The sequence below is a fragment of the Lissotriton helveticus genome, chromosome 3_1, assembly GCF_964261635.1.
Source record: "Lissotriton helveticus chromosome 3_1, aLisHel1.1, whole genome shotgun sequence".
NCBI lineage: Eukaryota > Metazoa > Chordata > Amphibia > Caudata > Salamandridae > Lissotriton > Lissotriton helveticus.
The window spans coordinates 1174129654-1174148639 of NC_136061.1; the positions used below are offsets into that span (position 1 = coordinate 1174129654).

General features: G+C 48.7%; 1 protein-coding gene across 1 annotated transcript in view; it reads right to left on the reverse strand.

The window, feature by feature from the left end:
• Positions 1 to 18986, reverse strand: part of VPS26B (VPS26 retromer complex component B) — a 142551-nt gene that overhangs the window by 65017 nt on the left and 58548 nt on the right. The window contains exon 2 of the mRNA XM_078681816.1: positions 961 to 1117. Within this exon, the coding sequence (XP_078537942.1) occupies positions 961 to 1117 (157 nt within the window). The remainder of the gene's footprint in view (positions 1 to 960; positions 1118 to 18986) is intronic.

Below are 18986 nucleotides of genomic sequence, written 5' to 3' on the forward strand. Positions count from 1 at the left end.
GCAGCAAAAACAAAAGTGAAACAGGACGAGATTGGGGCACAGTCTGGGATGTCGCTAAGATATGGGCAGAGGCACCGGCACAATCAGGCACAAATGATTACAAAAGCAGTGCGAGCAATGCAATATAGCGCTACGATACCAGTCAGCCACAAATGATAATACAAGCAATGAGGGCAATGCAATATAGCGCTACGATACCAGTCAGCCACAAATGATAATACAGGCAATGCGCAAATTGGTTAATGGCAGCAATGAGCACAATAGCGCTACGATACCAAGTGACCAGGGAGCGTGTGGGGAGCGACCGCTTCTGAACGAGTCACCATTATTCAGATACATATGGTTTATGTGCTCGGTGTAAAACACTAACAATTGTGCCTACTGTTTCTATAGCCACCAGGGTAAACATTCACACACCTATAGACAAATATCCCTCTGTAGATAGGAGTTTCTCTGGCACGGATAACACACATTCAACACTTTGAATCTGGATGTGCCTAACTCTTCAAAGAGAACAGTGAAGCTCTTGAGGCTATGGCTGTCTGACCCAATGTATACCCCAATCCACCGTTAAGTGGGAGGTTACCGGCAGCTGCTTTCCTCTGTCATTTAATGTGTTACCTATTTGTCTACTATCAGATCCCTTACCAATCAAATCTTCATTAATTGCTGTATTAATGTAAGAACAGTGTATATCACTGAACTGTATCGCTTAGTTGCTGTTAAACTTTTTTCTATCTGATTACTATTTGAAAAATGTATAACAGTAAACATTATATACTGTATTTACTTGTAATTTATTAGTAAATCTGCGGAAAGCTCAAAATGGAAAACCCCGAAACAATCATGTCCCAGGATGGATTCAACAAACCGTTGTACATCTTTTTAGGGGCTCTATGATCTGCATTTAAAAACATGCCTTGCAGGGAAAGTTAAAAAAGGTTGGAATTCACATCTTACCTTAACTTCACATTCTGCCCAGTATACGACTCGTAAGGTTTTTCTACATGTGTGAATTCAAAGTCAAAAGTCTGAGACTGGGTAATCTCACCAGGCCGTGCCAAGTCCTTCACCAGAGACACAAATTCATGGTGGTTGCCTCTGTCATAATACAGCTCTGAAAAGAAGGGCGTTGCATTAACACTGAATAACTGCACCAACATGTTACATAACATCCATTTCATACTCATGAGCAATTATATAATGAGCATCTACAAACATGTTAGAACCATTTATTACATTATAAATACTATGGTAGCTAAATAATAAATAAAAACAGCACTGGCAATGCCAAAAGGTCAAGCTAGTAAATACAAGTCCCTTTTTAGTCAGTGGTGGGTTTAGGGAGTTTTTGAGTTATCACCCATGCACTTTTTCCACTCACCCCAAAGCCTCATTCTTGCTTTTACCAACTTACACACCCGGCATTAAAAATACACAGTCAACACCACATTAAAGATAAATTAAAACAATATAAGTAGAAAATAACGAAAACATGCTGCAACATAAACATGCCAGGCTTATGCTTCGATTACAAAATCAAAGCATACCAGCAGGTGGCAGACTAGTAATGGTAGTGTACACAGCATAACTTTGTTTTAAGGTTCCGTTATGGCCACCAAGTTTAGAACATACGTGTTGGACATTTTGGAACGGTAAAACAACGATACACTGTGGACAGAACCACTGCACAATGGTCACCTGGTTTAGAATGTGGCGCACAGCATATTAAACGCATGATAAACAAATGGCCCATTAGAACTGTCAGGAAAGCAGTAGTATGCTCCAAGCAATGGTAACAAAAAGAGGAGAAAGTAATTATTGAAAGAGGACTCATTAAAGAAGACAATGGAAAACCAAAAGGTCTTGCCTATCAGTCCAGGTACTGAAGCAAGCTAATTTTATGAAGTATGTGCACATGTGAACAAATAAATACAATTATTCACAATGCAAGACAATCAGTAGGTGAAAAAGGCTGAACCATTGCCCCATTTTCTATGCTGTCATGGATGGACACAGAATGTAAATGACACTTACAGCACAGAGCAGTGGAAAAGGAGCTGACCCAAATCATATGTTATATATATATATATATATACACATATATACATACATACATACACACACACACACACACACACACACACATACATACATACATACATATACACACACACACTATATCCCTCTATATATGTATATTTATATATTTTTTAAATTACAAGATTCTGGGAAACGGCTGAGCCCGTCAGGAATTCAGAAGGGATCCTAGCAATAATTATTTCAGTGCAAATCTTTCACCCCTAGGGTTTGTCAAAGCGGTAATCAACAGCAAAATCCTTGTCTCTAAAGGCAATCTGTGAGTTTCCATGTAACAAAATACATGTCTACACGCTTCAGCACTATGCACCAACAATCCACCTTTAAACGTATTTTCTCCTGAACATATGAATTTCATAACAAGTAAATTGGGATTAATGCCTTTTTTTATCTATTGATAACATACAGATGGGACCAATGCCATCTGAAATAACCCAATATGGTTTGAAACCAAAACTAACTCAGGCCTACTTAAGGCATAAGCTTTCTCACAAGGCAACCTTTGGGTATACTGTGGTAAAAATACAAATGTATAAAATTACAGTTGTCAATCATTATAAATCCTTCCTAAAAAAGTCTAATTAGGATTATCATGGTACAAACCTACCCCTAAAGTTTAATTTGAGAGGGGGTGCTACATAGCCCGGCTGCAAATGGCAGGCAAAATGTGAGGCTCTGCCGGCCAGAGTGATTAATACGGTTTTATCCTGCATATATAGGGGCATCTTAGCCTGCCAGACTAGGAACGTGATCCGGAGGCTCCATCCCTCAGAACTTGCCCATTTTGCTACCGGTTTAAGAAAGAGTAAGCAGCATTTCGCATGCCAAAAATCGAGACCCGAGCTGGTGGCCGTATTGCTCGAGACGAGCCTTCAGACCGCATGGACGGTGCTGCAAGGGTCACGATAATTGGCGCAAATGAGTGGCACAGGCCATGAACCCCCCCCCCCCTTTCAACCCCTCTAGAGATGTAGAGCATGAGACCGGCAGTGCCCTTGGGGTTAGAGCACTTGGGAAAGGGGGGAGTGGAGGCCAGCCTGTTAAGTGCCTGCGTGGTGAACTGGAGCCAGGCGGGGGACTGGGAGCAGCCACCGATTACACACGTGAGGAGGGCTGGACCTTGAGGAGAGCTCCGCGCAAATGGGGCTGTGAGGCGGCTCAGAGGTAGTGCCGACCGAGAAGAGTCCTATTTCACTGGGGCGTGAATCAACCAGCCCCTGCATTCACTCTCCTGCTGCCTCAGAGTTAAGCAGCATTGATGCGGGAACACACCGAGAGCCCCACTTAATTGATGGGCATTGTGCTGCGGCCTCTTAGGGCCGCTGAACGCCTGGGGCCTGTCTGACTCAAACTCCTAGTGTTGTAGACTCCATGGCTCACCGCATAGTGTCTAACTCTTACCCCTGAACTGGGCAACAAGCTGGATTTGAAGAAACTGGGATGTGCATTGTGTGGTGGCCAAACTCAAAAACTTTGCTGGCTGCTGGAAACAATGCAGGGAGCATTGGACTGCTCGTGGCCCCCGGTGGAGCAAGGGTGACGCAGGACCAGGTGGCTGGAGAGTAGACTCTTGTTCCGAACAATGTGGCTGAGGCTTTGATCGTTACAGTCACGGACGGCCTGGCTGGGCTGAATTCACATAGGGCAAGATCTTCGGCGGTCTGATCGTGCCCCTCTGCTGCCCCTAGGTGGGGGAGAGGTAGACACTGGTGGGGGCGAGGGCCCGGTGGTGGACCATGACCCGTGACTGACTAGTGGGCGAGGTCTAACTTGAAATGCCTAGTTGGATAAAAGATGGTGAAAACTGATGCAAAACAAGCCAAACTCTCCTTTGAGACTCGAATCGTAGGCAGGTATGCACAATGGACCCCCCTCCTCGTCAAAGACTCCTTGCTTGGCGAGAGCAAAGAGGATGGTGGGGTTGGAGAGCAAATTGTTTCTGGCAACCACTGAACATGACGAGCCTATCCCCTCAGGGATTGTGAAAACAGACCGGAACCTTTCACTCAGTCACTCGTGCTTATTGTGCTTAGAAAAATATACAGAGTACACAGCAGGAATTTTTCAATGTATTTATTGAACTAAAGTTATTCTGGTATAAAATACATGTGCTGCGATAATCAGTAGACAGAAGCAGATGAAAGTGATTACAAGCACCAAAAGCTTAAATAGTAGATATGTTTCTAATTTGGTGCTAAAACAGTGTATATATACAGGCATACCAAAGCAGTAATCGGGTGTACACCTCCTGTGCAAAACCCTACTCTAAGTGTACCTAGACTGTGTGTAGGTGTGAAGCCAAGAATCCTTCACCCCTTTACCTGGCAGGAGAAAATGTAGGAGCCAGTTTTGGTCATGAATGGACACCCCCTACCAAAGAGGTCAGACCGCTGCGTGGTGAAGTCTCAGCATGCAGGGACCATCAGTGTCAGCTGAAATGCGTCCTCTGATAATCCTCTGAGATGCTCGTTATCAATTAATCAATCAATCAAAATATTTATAAAGCGCACTACATACCCGCTAGGGTTTCAATGTGCTGGGGGGGGGGTGCTGCTGATAAAAGAAAGCAGCCTTGCGATGTGTGTATAGATTTGCGATCTTATGGAAATGTAGATAGCCCCGTCACCCTGTGGTGGTGATAGAAATTACATCTGTACATTGTGCGAAGAAGGGCCTTGTACATGATGTAGACATTGTGATGATGTTGTGCGAAGTTAGATGTGTAAACAAAGTAGTTTCAGGTTAGCTAATCTAACATTGTCATGTACGCAAATATGTGCACAAGGTCACAACAGACATGTTAATGTGAGAAATAGGACAATTTAAGAAATGAGCAGCTTCGCTACATGGGCCTAGACAGGGCACATATCAGCTGCCCACAGTTTTTTCTGTCTATTCCCTTAGAATCACTCAGCAACCAGATCCAGCTTACATGGCTGGAGATTGCTCATTTCGTGGCAGGGAATCGCCTCACAGATTCCTCGCTACCCATGCAGTCAGTCAAAATTTTAACCTGGAACGTCCGGGGTGTTAATGATCAGCACAAGGCGCAACATGTCCTCGCATACCTGCAGAGATGCTCCGTGGATATCTGCTTTTTGAAGGAGGTGTGTCTTACAGAGAGTACCTAGGTGCATTTGGGGCGGGATGGGTGTGTGCGGGAACGACGCAGCATACAACTCAAACTATGCCCGTGGCGTGGCTATAATTATTCACAAGGGTCTGCTGTGGTGCATGCTAAAAGCAATATGTGACCTGCAAGGTATTTGGTTTTGCTTTATGGAATACTGAAGGGCCACCCGGCGCAACTCTGTGGAGCGGTGATTTTAATTTCGTTTCAGACCTACCCCCTCCCAACCCTGCGGCGGACAGATCCAGTGACTCCAGATGTATACACCCACGGGTGGCAGCCCAGCTGCGCCTACTCACGGAAGATTTTAACTTACTTAGCTGATCTATAGGGCTCCCGACACTTAAATGACGCTGAAGGTACATGCTTGGCAGCGGCGCGCACACACCCACCTCCACACATCCCACACCTCCACACACACACACCCACATACATGGTCACACACACACACTCGTTCACACAAGAACACAGACTCTATGCGTCACGTTATGGCTGGACATTGCCCCACAGGTGTGTATTAAACAGCAATGTATCGGTTTGTGACTGCAAAAGAAACAGGACTACAGGAGTACAATAACAGACTAAGATCCGGATGATGATTACAAATGTAAGTGGAGCACAAAAGGAGAGAAGATGTGATTACCCTATATCTGTCATACCAATGAATTAATTTATTTAATTACGGTGGCCCTGAAGAAGCCCAAATGTTGGGCAAAATGTGCTGCTGTGCTTAACTGGGTTTGATATTTCGGAAGCATTTGAATAAAATAATTACAAAAAACAAGAAAAAGACCTCTCTAATCATCTCTATGTTGCAAATACAGCAATGGGCTGTGTTAAATGTTTATTTTCTTCTGAATGTTGCATCTCTATTCTTGTGTAACTATTGAATTATGAAAGGCTAATACTGGTGGCTAGCCTTTAGAGGATGGCAATATTTGGAGAATGCTTTGTTAAATAATAATAATAAGTGATCTACGGTAGTGGTGCTGCAATCAGTTCCATTGCTACCAATACTTGTTCAGTTTTCCACCTATGTGTACCTAGCATGTATGTGGGTGTAAAGCTAAGAATCTCCTAGTAAAAAGCCAAACCAATTACCTGATGGGAGAGAACAAGGGAAACCATCTAGGTCTCTAGTTGGACATCCCGCAAGGGATGTCAGACCACTGCCTGCTGGAGCTTCTGCATGCAAGGACCTCAGTGTCTTGTGGAAGCTTCTCCTCTGCCTACCTGGTGTTGGTATGGTTCTTTTATACCCTAAGGATAGCCTCGTGGTTTCTTACACAATCAATATGTTGTGAGTATGATCATGAAAATGCGCCTAAATGAATACCTGTAATTATGCAAAGTAGTACTTTCGTCCTAGGATGAAGATGACCATGAGTATGTTAATCCTGTTATGTGCGTCAAGTGCAGGTACCTTTTTAAGAATCCTCATACATAATAAATGAGGCTAGTTTCAAGGCAACTGATCGACATTTATCCAGCACATAATTGAGTAGAAGGTCTGTGCTATAACGGTGATGTAGAGCAAAGTAGGACAAATGTAGGTAAAAGGGTGTGGATACCTAGGCCTAGATTGGGGTACATAACACCCACTCCATATCTCAAGGTTGATATGGTCAACTAATGCTCAAATATGCCTGTTAAAAAAGCCTAAAAACATTTTCATAAAAACAGTGTCTAAAAACATGGTAAATGTAAACAAGCATTGGCATAGCCAATAGGTCTCGCTTTTGGGACCTTGTAAGTAAAAAAAACTGAAGTCTAAGACTACACGTTTACATTTACTTCGTATTTAGGATGCAGTACATGTAAACGTGAAGTCTTACACTTCAATTTTTTTTTTTACTTGTTTAATTGCTTAATTTTGATATGAACACAACAACCAATTTTTTTTTTTACTTGTTTAATTGCTTAATTTTGATATGAACACAACAACCATATTTATTAAGTCAACACACATTGAAAATTATTAATACCAGCCTCTCATGCCATACGTGGCGTGAAATAGCCTGAATTGTTGTACTTGTACGAGTGCGATGGTTAGGGGTTATGTTGGTACTGTCATTGGCAGCTATGGTAAGGGCAATGGCTGGTGCAGGCTGCAGTGGTCTTCCTACAAGGGCCCTGGCACTTAATTTGTTGTACAAATTAAGCACTGAAAATTCTACGGACAGCAAATGTGTCCGTGTATCTTTAATAGTCAATTCAATGTGCAGTACTGTGGTTGCTAATTCATGTTTACACCCACCAAAAATTAATATGGATAAATGCTAAAGATATGAGGTAAACAAAATACGGCAAAACACAGAAGCTAATGTAAAAAAAACCATAAAACTGGGAACCGTAATTATTTTCTACCCAAACCACTTTGCAGCTCAGATGACAAATGGACTGCAAACAGAAAGAAAACAGTAACACTATAATGCACATGCTGAAAATGGGATAACATGTATGTATGTCAAACTTTAGCAAATAGACAAATCTATTGATGTTCTGTAACTGACATATTGGCTGGTTTCACACTTCAGGTGGGATTACCATGCAGCCACTGGATTTGTTAACAAGCACTTGCAAAGTCAACAGTTCTCGGTGTTAAACAGTGAAGCTATTGGCTTTGCCAATGCTTGTTAGTATCAGCATGTGAACATGTTTAGGAAGGAGCCTCCATCCGATGTCTGTCAATCTTGGATGGGGTTCCTATGAAAGGATAGCTCAATCCAAGATGGCCACAATGCATTACGATTACAGCAGTTTCCAATGTATTTTTCCAACATGGCGTGCAAAGAAAAACCTCTCTAAGTAGAACACTGAGAGCGAAATTATCAAAAATGACAAACAAAATGATTGAGATGCAAGCCATCAAATCAACTGTAGACGACTAAGAGAGGAAAAAGTCATTCATTCACGAGCAAGGGGCTGAGCTCAAACCCCTCTCTATGCGTATTGGAAGCAATAGGGCTTTGCAACAAAAAACTATTTCATACATTTTACTTGGGGTGTCTGATCAGTGACTTCTGAATTTTGAGATCAGCTTCCACACACATCAGTTGGGACTAGGAAAACCACAACCTGTCATTCCAACACACACACACCACTGAGTTGCATTTGCCAAAGATGTTTGGAAATGTTAATAATCAGTTGGATAGATTTGTTATGCGATCAGCATATTAATTCTGAAATTTGGAAAGTGACAAACGAATATTTCAAACCTGCCCGCAATGCTTAAGTCGTGTAAAGGTCTCTAGGGCGTCATATTTTCTGGGGTTTCCCTTGAGCCGCTGAGGTTTACATGAAGACGCCAGGAAAAACGGAATCTTGGACGAAGCTCTGCAGCTTCCTGGCTTTAACCCCTTCCCATAAACAAAATTACCCTTTTCTTTGACCAAACACCTCACAGCACTGAGCTGCAGGCACCTACCTCTCTTGGTTAAGGAGGGGCTTCCTGGTTTTGGGGCAAAACTTATCTTTGTCAGCAGTGCAGGACGTGCAATTATAAGTTTTTAAAAGGATTCCTCCCCACCTCATACCTCGCCCTCTCATTACACAAACTATGCAGGTAATGTAATGCGATGCGATGCTCGCTGCGTGAAATGTTAAGCCAACCTCCTGCGATCCAAATATCCAGACTTACTCAAGATGGCGCCTTTCGATTCCATGTTCAAGAATTTTATAAACTAGCATGATGGCTCGAGGTCGACACCTCCCATGAATTGCAGGTCACAAGCTTAAATCCCAGACATTGGGTAACCAGAATAAAATAGTGAAATGACAATAAATCTGCACACGCCCCTCCCTACAAATGCAAAACAGTGAAAAGACAAGCAAAAAAGAATTAAGCAAAGTGAATAAAGGAATAAGAACAAAACAACGAAGAAATAACAAAATATTGGGGACAAGCAACAGAACAGGGGGGAGCAAAAGCGAAACAACCAGAGGCACAGTAAGGAAACACAACGCAACAATTAGGACACAACAATGAAACACAAAGGGAACACCCTCAGGGCAAGCTAGGATGCACAGCAACTCAGTCAAAACAAGCGCGCGCGCCTCGCGCTATAAGTGGGAGGGTTGAGGGGAGTGCGGCTGACAGCACACAAAGAGTTTCCCTTGCGGGGGCAAGTCAGGGGCACTATGTGTTTGTAAGTTAATTACAAACATATGGTATCAAGCTCGCTCCCGCAAAGAACTCGCCAAACGTGCACGCGTTGCCATTGAAGGCAATGGAACGCGTGCACGTTTTTAGGACAAAAACCAAAGCGATAGCTTAAGGTCTTCTTCCTAGGCGAGACCTAAAAATGATGCTATAAAAATTAAAATAGCTCGGTAGCCGTTTAAAACAAGCATTGGGGTGGCTTAGCGGGCGATCATGGCGGACGTGGCTTCCTAAGAGCTCCCGCCGGCCCGACGATTATCCTTGATTTATCCTGGCCCCTGGACCCAAAGAGTGTACCACGTCCAGGGTGATCGTGGCGGACGACACTGGGAGCCGTCCGGTGCCAGAGACAACGCGCCGAGACCATCTGCGGCTGAGAGGCGAGTGAGTGCTGCGGGCGGCCTAGTACCCGTCGGACGAGCCGGGGCCTCAGTTTTGGCGTGCCCGGCCCGGAGCCGACGCTGCCGCTCCTTGGCCGCGTTCCGGGGCTGCCTGCTGCCAGCGGCCCGTTGCGGAGTGCCCTACCTATCTTCGCCTTGCCAGCGGTGGAGGCCCAGGCCGGTGGGGGGCCTCGGGGGAGCTGCGGCCTACCTGGCCTTGCCGGAGCCGGGGCCTCGAGTTTGGCGGCCCCCGCCCGAGGTCATCCACGCTAATTCTCGGACCCTCCGCTGCCACTGTCTACGGCACCCTCCACCTTCAGGGGGCGCGGCGCCCTCCACTGCTGACGGGCGCGACGCCCTCCACTGTGGCTGACGGTGGCGCTCTGCTGCCGGCGGGCGCTGCATCCTCCACTCTCGCGGACCGCGGTGGACCAGACGGGGGCGGCCCGTGCCCGAGCCGCGTCAGGAGTGCCGCAGTGGGACTCATCTACTGTGAGTGTGGCCCCCCCTCCCCTTACATCGTGCTGCAGGGGCTGTTGAGTGACGCTGTGCCCGGGGAGGTCACTGTGGACATTGGACTGCCTGACCATTATTGGGGCTCGCTGGGTGCACTGGAGCAGAGCGGAGGAGGCGGACATTTTGGGAAGGGTGCCCCGCGTGGAGTTTGCACACACTGGGATCTGGCGGGGCGGCGCTGTCTGCGTGCCCGCCTGTGATCGGCGGCCTAGCGACGAGTGGATACCGAGTGGCCTGCTCCGGACGTCCCGGCTGGGGCCTGGGTGAGGAACTTTCGCGTGGTACGGCCCCCTGCGGGTGCGTGCTACTGACCTGTTGTTTCTCCTGCCGCCATGACTAGGGGCACAGCCGCCACGAAGTCTGGACCCATTGACAAATTCACCGGCCCTGGTGGAGGTGCTGGAGCGGCTGGTGGGGGCCAGAATGCTGGACCAGACAACGCGGCATTGTTGACGGCCATTACCCAGTCCCGCGACATGCTGGATGCAAAGATTGGTGCGGTGGGTGCCGATGTGATGCTGCTGCGCCAGGACCTTCGCAATGCAGTCGCCCGCATTACTGAAACGGAGACCAGGGTCACGGCGGTGGAGGGAGATGTTGGCGCCCTCAAGAAGAAGATTGCCGACATGGAACGGACTCAGCAGGGCCTGGCGCTCCGGGTGGAGGATGCCGAAGGGCGGGCGCGACGAAATAACCTGCGTTTTGTTGGCTTTCCGGAGGACTGTGTGAAAGGGCCTATGGACGCCTTCCTGTCCCAGTGGCTGGAGAGCTGGCTACCCCCGAACACCCTGTCGCGCTGCTTCGTGGTGGAGCGTGCACACCGCGCCCTGACGCAGAAGCCGCCGGCCGGGGAGCGACCTCGCCCGATCATCGCCAGGCTCCTCAACTTCCATGACAGGGATGTTATTCTCCGGGAAGCGCGGCTTAAGGACACCTTGCTCTATGACAACCATAGGATTATGATATTCCCGGACTATACTAAACTGGTCCACCAGCAGAGACATTCCTTCCTGGAGGCCAAGGCCAAGCTGCGTGGCCTGAAAATCCAATACTCGCTGCTCTACCCAGCTCGCCTCCGGGTGATCTACAACTCCAAGACCCATTTCTTTGATACACCGGAGGCCGTCTTCAACTGGACCGATGAGGCTGTCAGACTTCGCCCGCACGTCCAACCGGGGTTATACTCCGGGTCGCCGCGCAGCTCCTCGCAGGACCGGAGCAGCCCGCCAGGCAGGGGGAAACGTCATCGCAAATCCCGCTCCCGGCGGAGGTCCTTGTCCCGGGATCCCCTGCTGGGGGACACACAGCCTGATAAAGATTGACTTGGCGTAGACTCCTGATTGTCGCCCGCCGGGGCTGCCTGCTGGTTGCCTCTCATCGATGTCCATACGCTGTGGCTGCTGAGCTCTGATCGATGGAACGGACATTGACTGGTGCAGTATTGACTTCTTTCCTGGCGGGTGTATGGGCCTTCGCGCTCTGGCACCCCCTTGTTTGTGGTGCTTTGCTTCTGACATTGCTATATCCTTGGTGTGGGTTCAGGGCACATTCTATGGGCTGCCTCCTCCGGTTGGGACTGGGGGGTGGTTCTGGGTGTGTGCCTAGTTGGTTTTAAGGGGGGTCTAGTTGGGATCCATTGGTGTAGCTGGCTTTGGGCGCTGTGTTTTGGGCCTGAAGTACCGTATACCGCGACAGATACTTCATCGTTCATTGAGGTATATGGGTGGGGGAGGGGGGAACTGGGGTGTTTGGTTGCTTGTGGGTTGGGTCGGGTTTAGAGGGGTAGTAGGGGTCAGGGTTGTGTTCTATGGGATGCATGTGTTTCTTATAATGTTGGCAGCTGGAGGGTTGGGGGTCTGGGTCGGGTTACTGGGGTTGCAGGAACAGACCCATCGTGACAATGGCTGATGCTCCACGACTTGTACCGTCTGGTACTCTAATGCATGTATTGAGCTGGAATGTTCGGGGGCTCCTGGACAAGATCAAACGGGGGGCTGTGCTTCGCTGGGCAAAAAGAGACTTGGCTGACGTGCTCCTTCTCCAGGAAACGCACATGCTGGGTACTAAGGCACGGAGTCTGCAGAGGTTTGGCTTCCACCAGGTGTTTCATGCCGGGTTTGCTCGGGGTTCGAGGGGGGTGGCCATTCTTGTCCACAAACGACTGGCTTATACTCATGAGCGTCAATGGCTCGATCCTCAGGGCCGGTTTGTGTTTGTACAAGGGAAGATTGGTGTGGAGCCTGTAATCTTTGGTAGTGTGTATGCCCCTCCCCCGCTGCAATGGGCCCTCGCGGAGCGGCTGTTTGCCCTGTGGGCCGAGCTTCCCCGTTCCCTGGCTGTGATTGGTGGTGACTGGAACGATGTGCTGGACATGACTCTAGACAGGCAGAGGGGGCGAGGGGTCGCGGCTGTGGCCTCCCCTACGAAGCTGAGTGCCATGATTGATGGTCTTGGATGGGTGGATGTGTGGAGGCATCTGCATGCAGAGAGACGAGAATACACCTATGTGTCTGCTGTGCATGGCTCTCTCTCGCGCTTGGACTGTGTGTTTGTACCGGGGGCCTTCCTTGACAGGGTGAAGGGGGCGGCGATCCGGCCTCGCGGGCTGTCCGACCACTCCCCCGTGGCGGCCCAGATTGACCTTTGTAAGGCGCGTCAGCCGTTTAGATGGCGGATGTCTACGTGGCACCTGCAGCAACCGGGTTACTCCCAGCATCTGCGCGGTGCAATCGCCCACTATTGGCAGGACAATCTTACGGAGGGGGTAGATGCGGTGACAGTATGGGTAGGCCATGAAACCGGCCTTGAGGAGTGTCGATATTGCCTGGTGCGCTTCTGCTCGCCGGACCCGACAAGAAAGTATTGTTGCTGCTGCGGTGCGTGTGGAAAGGCGGGAGGCACGACACAGGGAGGCGGCCGATGATGTGACACTGCGGCTGCTTTTACAAGCGCAACAGTCATACTCCTCGGTCTTGTTGGATGAGGCCCGCCAGGCATGGCTGGCTACGCGTAGTAGGGTGTACCAGTGGGGCGACAAGTCTTGTACCATGCTCCACAGGCTGTGTCAGCAGACTTTTCAACCGGTCACTTTGCCGGGGCTTGTTGACGATGAGGGGGTGGCAATAACGGACCCCTCGATCCTTGCGGCGAGCTTTGCACGCTATTACGAGCATCAGTATGCCTCTCGTGAGAGCCTCTCCCCCGACCACATTGAGGTTTACCTCACAGCGGTCCGCCCACAGGCGATACCCGACGATGTACGTGATGCCCTGGATCTCCCCCTGACGGCTGAAGAGCTGGGCGACGCACTGGGTCAACTTAATGTGGGTAAAGCACCGGGGCCCAGCGGGTTCCCCAGCGAATTTTACCGGAAATTCCACCTGCAGCTTGGTCCGCATTACAGGCGTGCACTGGAACTAGCGCGGGAGCGGGGTAGACTCCCCCCGGACTGGCGCCACGCCGAAATTGTGGTTTTTCAGAAGCCGGGCAGACCCCCTGAACGCCACGAGTCGTACCGCCCCATCTCCCTTATTAATTTTGAGGCCAAGCTCCTGGCCAAGGCGCTTGCGAATCGCCTGCGTCCGCACATCTCGGCCCTTGTTCACCCAGATCAGGCGGGATTTATGCCACGCCGGGCTACGCGACACAATATTCGACGGGCACAGGCTGCGATCGACGCGATCGGGACGACCGGGGACCAAGCGGCACTGTTGTTGGCTGACATAGATAGTGCCTTTGACTCAGTCAGCTGGACATATCTCTTTGCCCTTCTGCCACTGCTGAATTTGGGTCCTGTTTTCATCTCCTATGTCAAACTGCTCTATACAGATGTCACTGCCTCGGTGCGTGTTTCTGGGGCGATTTCTACGCGGTTTCCTGTGGCCAGGGGCACTCGTCAGGGGTGCCCCCTCTCCCCGTACCTCTTTGCGCTGGCTATGGAGCCTATGGCCGCCCAGGTGCGCCAGGACGCGCTTTATCGGGGTTTTGTGTGGGGGACGGACCACTCGGACCGCATTGCCTTGTACGCGGATGACGTGCTCTTTTTTATGACTGACCTACACCGTACGGGACCTCGCGTTCTTGAGATAATGCGGGAGTTCGGTCAGGCGTCGGGGCTCTTTCTTAAACCACGCAAGTCAACCCTGTGGGTGTTGGGGGGGGCATCGGTGAGCTGCCAATGGGCTGCGTCCCTTCAGGTGGCGGTCGATGGCGTGAAGTATCTGGGCGTTTTCCTCTCGGCCTCGACCACTGTGGCGTTGGATCGGAACGTACAGCCGGTGTGGGACAGAGTCCAGATGGACATTAAGACCTGGACACGTATGCCCCTTAATATCTATGGTCGGTCGGCCATATTCAAAATGGTGGCCCTGCCTCGGCTCCTCTACCAATTACAGAACCATCCTTATAAAATCGACCCGCAATGGTTCCGCAGTGTCAACTCGGTACTGGGTAGATTTCTGTGGGCCGGGGGTGCCTCTAGGGTGGCACTGCGTACTTGCTTCCTCTCTACCTACTGTGGCGGCTTGGCGTCCGCGGATCTGCTGTCGTATTATCAGGCCTCCCACCTCCTAGTGCTCAACGAATGGTGGTATGGGGACCGTAGTGATCCGGCCTATGCACTGGAACATTCATTGATGGGAGGTGCCACACTCCACACCCTGTTGTACTCGGCCAGGCGGAGGAGGGGTTTGCCGAGGGTCACCCAGGTGGTCTTCGCGGTCTGGCGGCAGGCTTTGCACCGCATGGGGTGGTGGGGCAGGCTGACGGCCGAGACGCCGCTGTGGCACAATGGTCTGCTTCCAGCGCTGGCCTCCTTGTCAGGGTTTGGCAGCTGGGACGCGATTGGGATCTCGTCCCTCGGTAATGTCCTTAACGGAACTACACTTAAGTCCTTTCAGGACCTTAGTTCCGAATATAGCCTGTCTAGGTCCCAATTCTTTCGATATCTTCAGTTCCGCCACGCCCTTGGCCCTAGCCTGGTGGGGTTGGAGCAACTCCCCGACTTTAGTCCCATTGAGGCCAGACTGTTTATGGGCGACCTGGGCGACAAGAAGGTCTCTCAGATATACCGCTCCCTGGTCACACACTGCTCCCCCTCCCGCTCGACATTGAAGGCCTCCTGGGAGGATGATGTTGGCCCCTTGGATGATGATGATTGGCGTGAGGCCCTGGAATCCCCCTGTGGGGCGGCTATAGCTGTCCGTCTTAGATTTATTCAATTCAAGTACCTTCATAGGGCTTATTATACTAGAGAGCGGCTGTGGCGGGCAGGCCTCATAGCTGCTCCGGAATGTCTGAGATGCGGTGCTGAAAGGGGGACGCTTTTTCATACGGTATGGTCCTGTGAGAGGCTGACTAGATTCTGGGCCGGGATATGGGACTGCCTATCGGAGGTGTTGGGGTGGGACCTTCCCCGTACCCCTAGGCTGGGTCTCCTTCATATTATGGAAAATGTTGGGGGTAACGCCTACAAACGACACTTACTGCTGTTGGGACTAGTGGTGGCCAAGCGTGATCTGGCCCAAGCATGGAAGAGCGAACGTGCCCCCCCATTGAGTGCATGGAAGGCGGGATTGGACTTTCTGATGGGTCTGGAGGTACCTGTATTTGAAGCCAGGGGGTGCCCCCGGAAACATTACAAAATCTGGAAACGGTGGGCGGACTACAGGGGGCTGGACCTCGATCCCCCGGCTGATATTGAGGATATACTACCTCTTGATGTGGATCCCGTACCCTAGGCTGTTAGCCGACACCAACTCTGATATCCATCTCATGTTGCTGACCTGTGATCACGTGCACTGGGTTAGGGTGGGATAAGGGGTGGGTAGCTGGGGGGGTGTTGGGGGGTGTTGTTGGGGATGGGCGGGTCGGGAGGGAATTAGGGTGTGTTTTTCTTAAAACTCTGGGTTCACTGCCATGCTTTTATCTGTGTCTATTGTTGCAGTCTCCTCCTGACTGTGGAGGGCTGTACCGAACCTTGCTTGAACTCTCAATAAAAACGGTTGTGAAAAAAAAAAAAATTAAAACAGCTCTACAAGTCCACTAAATAGCCAATATACTGTAAGACCATCTGAACACATCAAAAGCCATGTTGCTCAATGAGAGGAGAAAAAGTTAAAACAAAACTATGTGTGCGCATTCCAATTTGGCTTGTGTTGGAATAAGGGCTGAAATGTTCCCATCACACGGACAGCCAAATGTTTATGTATCCTGTGGGGGAGACGAAATATCACTGTTGCTTGCATTCGCAAATGACAGTCCCTATAACACTGGTTTGTATCAGGTCATTGGAGCAAAGGCGATCATCTTCTGTTGCCACAGCAACCACCGCAGGAACACTCGATACCTGTGAACCTGTTGTAGAGCCGTTGTGTGTTCCAACAGGAGTTGGAGCATCCTGTGGAGGCTCTAGGAATGTAGTCATCAACATGTGAATACGCTGAGGATACGGTACCACGTAGGCCTTTAAGGGGTCCAGTAGCATGTCTATGTCCAGTGGCTCAACCGATCGAAGAGTCAGACATATGTCCAACACTCATTTGTATCCGCAGAATAGGAAGCAGAGAACAGGCAGAATGCAGTCAACCCGGACTCGTCTGAATGATGGGAACCAATGCTAGCTTAGCTCCCGAAGCCGAGGTGATCCCAGATAGAGTATCATGCGTTCAAGGCAACGTCACGCTGGAGTGTCTTTGAGAACTGGGCCATCCATTGCATAGCAGGAAAATTAAAATTAGGAAATCCACTACAAGTATGAGGACCAGCGGAAGCCCTCCAAAACTGCTTCCCAATAAGGAATGTATAAATGCTGGAATAACTCTGAAGATTGTTTGAAAGGTGCTCAATAGTCCAGAACCTATGCTTTTAAATAGGTGCACGATCCCCTCGTTTTAGACATCTTAAAGATACGATGAACCATTTCCCCGAAATGGAGTGGGAAGTTCGTACGAACTAGAGCCTGTATCTCAGATGAAGACCTTGGAACCTGGAGCTCAAAAGTCTCTCGGGCTTAGGTTAAGGCAACTCCTTCTGTCAAAGCATGGCTTTCAGTCTGCTCAGAGAATCAAACTGTATAAAAGGAAACAATAAATGAAGGCCATAGCGTTGCCTTTCTAACTGTGGGGGTCAGTAGAAACAATACTTGCATACAAAAAGTAACCCTGGAACTTACTGTGACTAGATGTGCCATGTTTGGTACCCTCCCACAACATCCTTGATAATTCAATATCAAATAGCTCCCACTCAAGAACAGCTCGAACACCGGATGAATCAAGGCAGCTGGGGAACCCTTCAAGTGACAGCATAAGTTGGCAACCGACACATTACTGGCTCCATGAAGTAAAATTTCCATACAGAATGGAGACCCACATAAAGCAGTTTCACAGTTTTAACCACTGAGAAAAACGTCAGTGTCCCCATTCCTGCATCTAAATCTGTACGGTAATTTCAAGTACTCATGTATGCATCCCTCTCCCAACACTTCATACTTGCCTACCTGCTGATACTGTAGACAGTATTGAAATTGGGATGTTGTGACTGGCAGTCTGAGGGCCTAACAAAAAATCCCTAAGCTCCATGTCATCTAGTACGGACAAGTGGTGGGACAGTGTTGAGGTTTTTAGCCTCTAGGCATAACTTTCCAACACCGTAAGATGTCACCAACCGCAAGTATTCCAAGTGTACATACCGCTGGTCAGGCCTATGGAACCTAAACCCTTTGATGGTACCTCTGAATTGTGACTGACACCTATTTGTCTTGATAGGCCAAACAGACCATCTCTTTCAATTGGTGTCAGATTAATTGTACAAACTATTGTGGTAAATGGCATTTACAGTATCATCACTGTGTTGTATGTAATGGTGCCATCCCTTAAAGTGTGTAAGTGAGGGAATTCAAGGTAAGTTCCAATCCTTAATCTTGGCTAGTCCAAGACAGGACGTTTGTTGCACAGTATTGTTCAGGATTATCATCTGATGTGGTATGTGGCATGGTCTAAATAAGGTCTCAGCTCCCTAAACCTATCATTCTTTAGTCCCCTAGACAGGTACAATTCTATGTTGTCCTTTTAAACATCGAAATCATGTACAGACAGCTGGGCAAAGGAAGCAGAGTATATCTGTTTTGTGTTAGCATATTTTTATTTGAAGATGTAGGTGCAAGCTTATAATAATAAATGGTGGGGTCTGAAGTGTTAAACCCAGAACAATAAGCAAACTTCTATGCAAATGTTGTTAACTACCTTTCAGCGGTGTTGGGCAATACTCCCATTGATGGTAAGAGAAAACATTATGTGGGATACTTGCTTTGTGCAAGAAATGATTACCATAGCTTTGGTAACAAAACATGGTGTCAAAATTAGATGTATGGTCATACAATTCATCATTTGAAAATGCAGCAGATTGTTCTAAATCAGACAGCATATTATTTACAGTTTCAAAGTCCCAATCATCAGAGAAAGTACTAGAGGGGATCATATCACTAAGAGAAATTTTAAATAAGTGTGGTATTTTTTATAAGTTCAGTTGGACCATATACATCATATGAAACTGACTCAAACTATTAGTTCAAGAACTGGAACTGCAGTAATGTTTACTAAGGACAGGCCTTTCTGTTCACAGTGTGAGGACGCATGAGGTTTCAGGACTAGGTTCACATGTTGTATTGCAGAGCGTTTGGGAGGTAATGTCCATTCAGGAG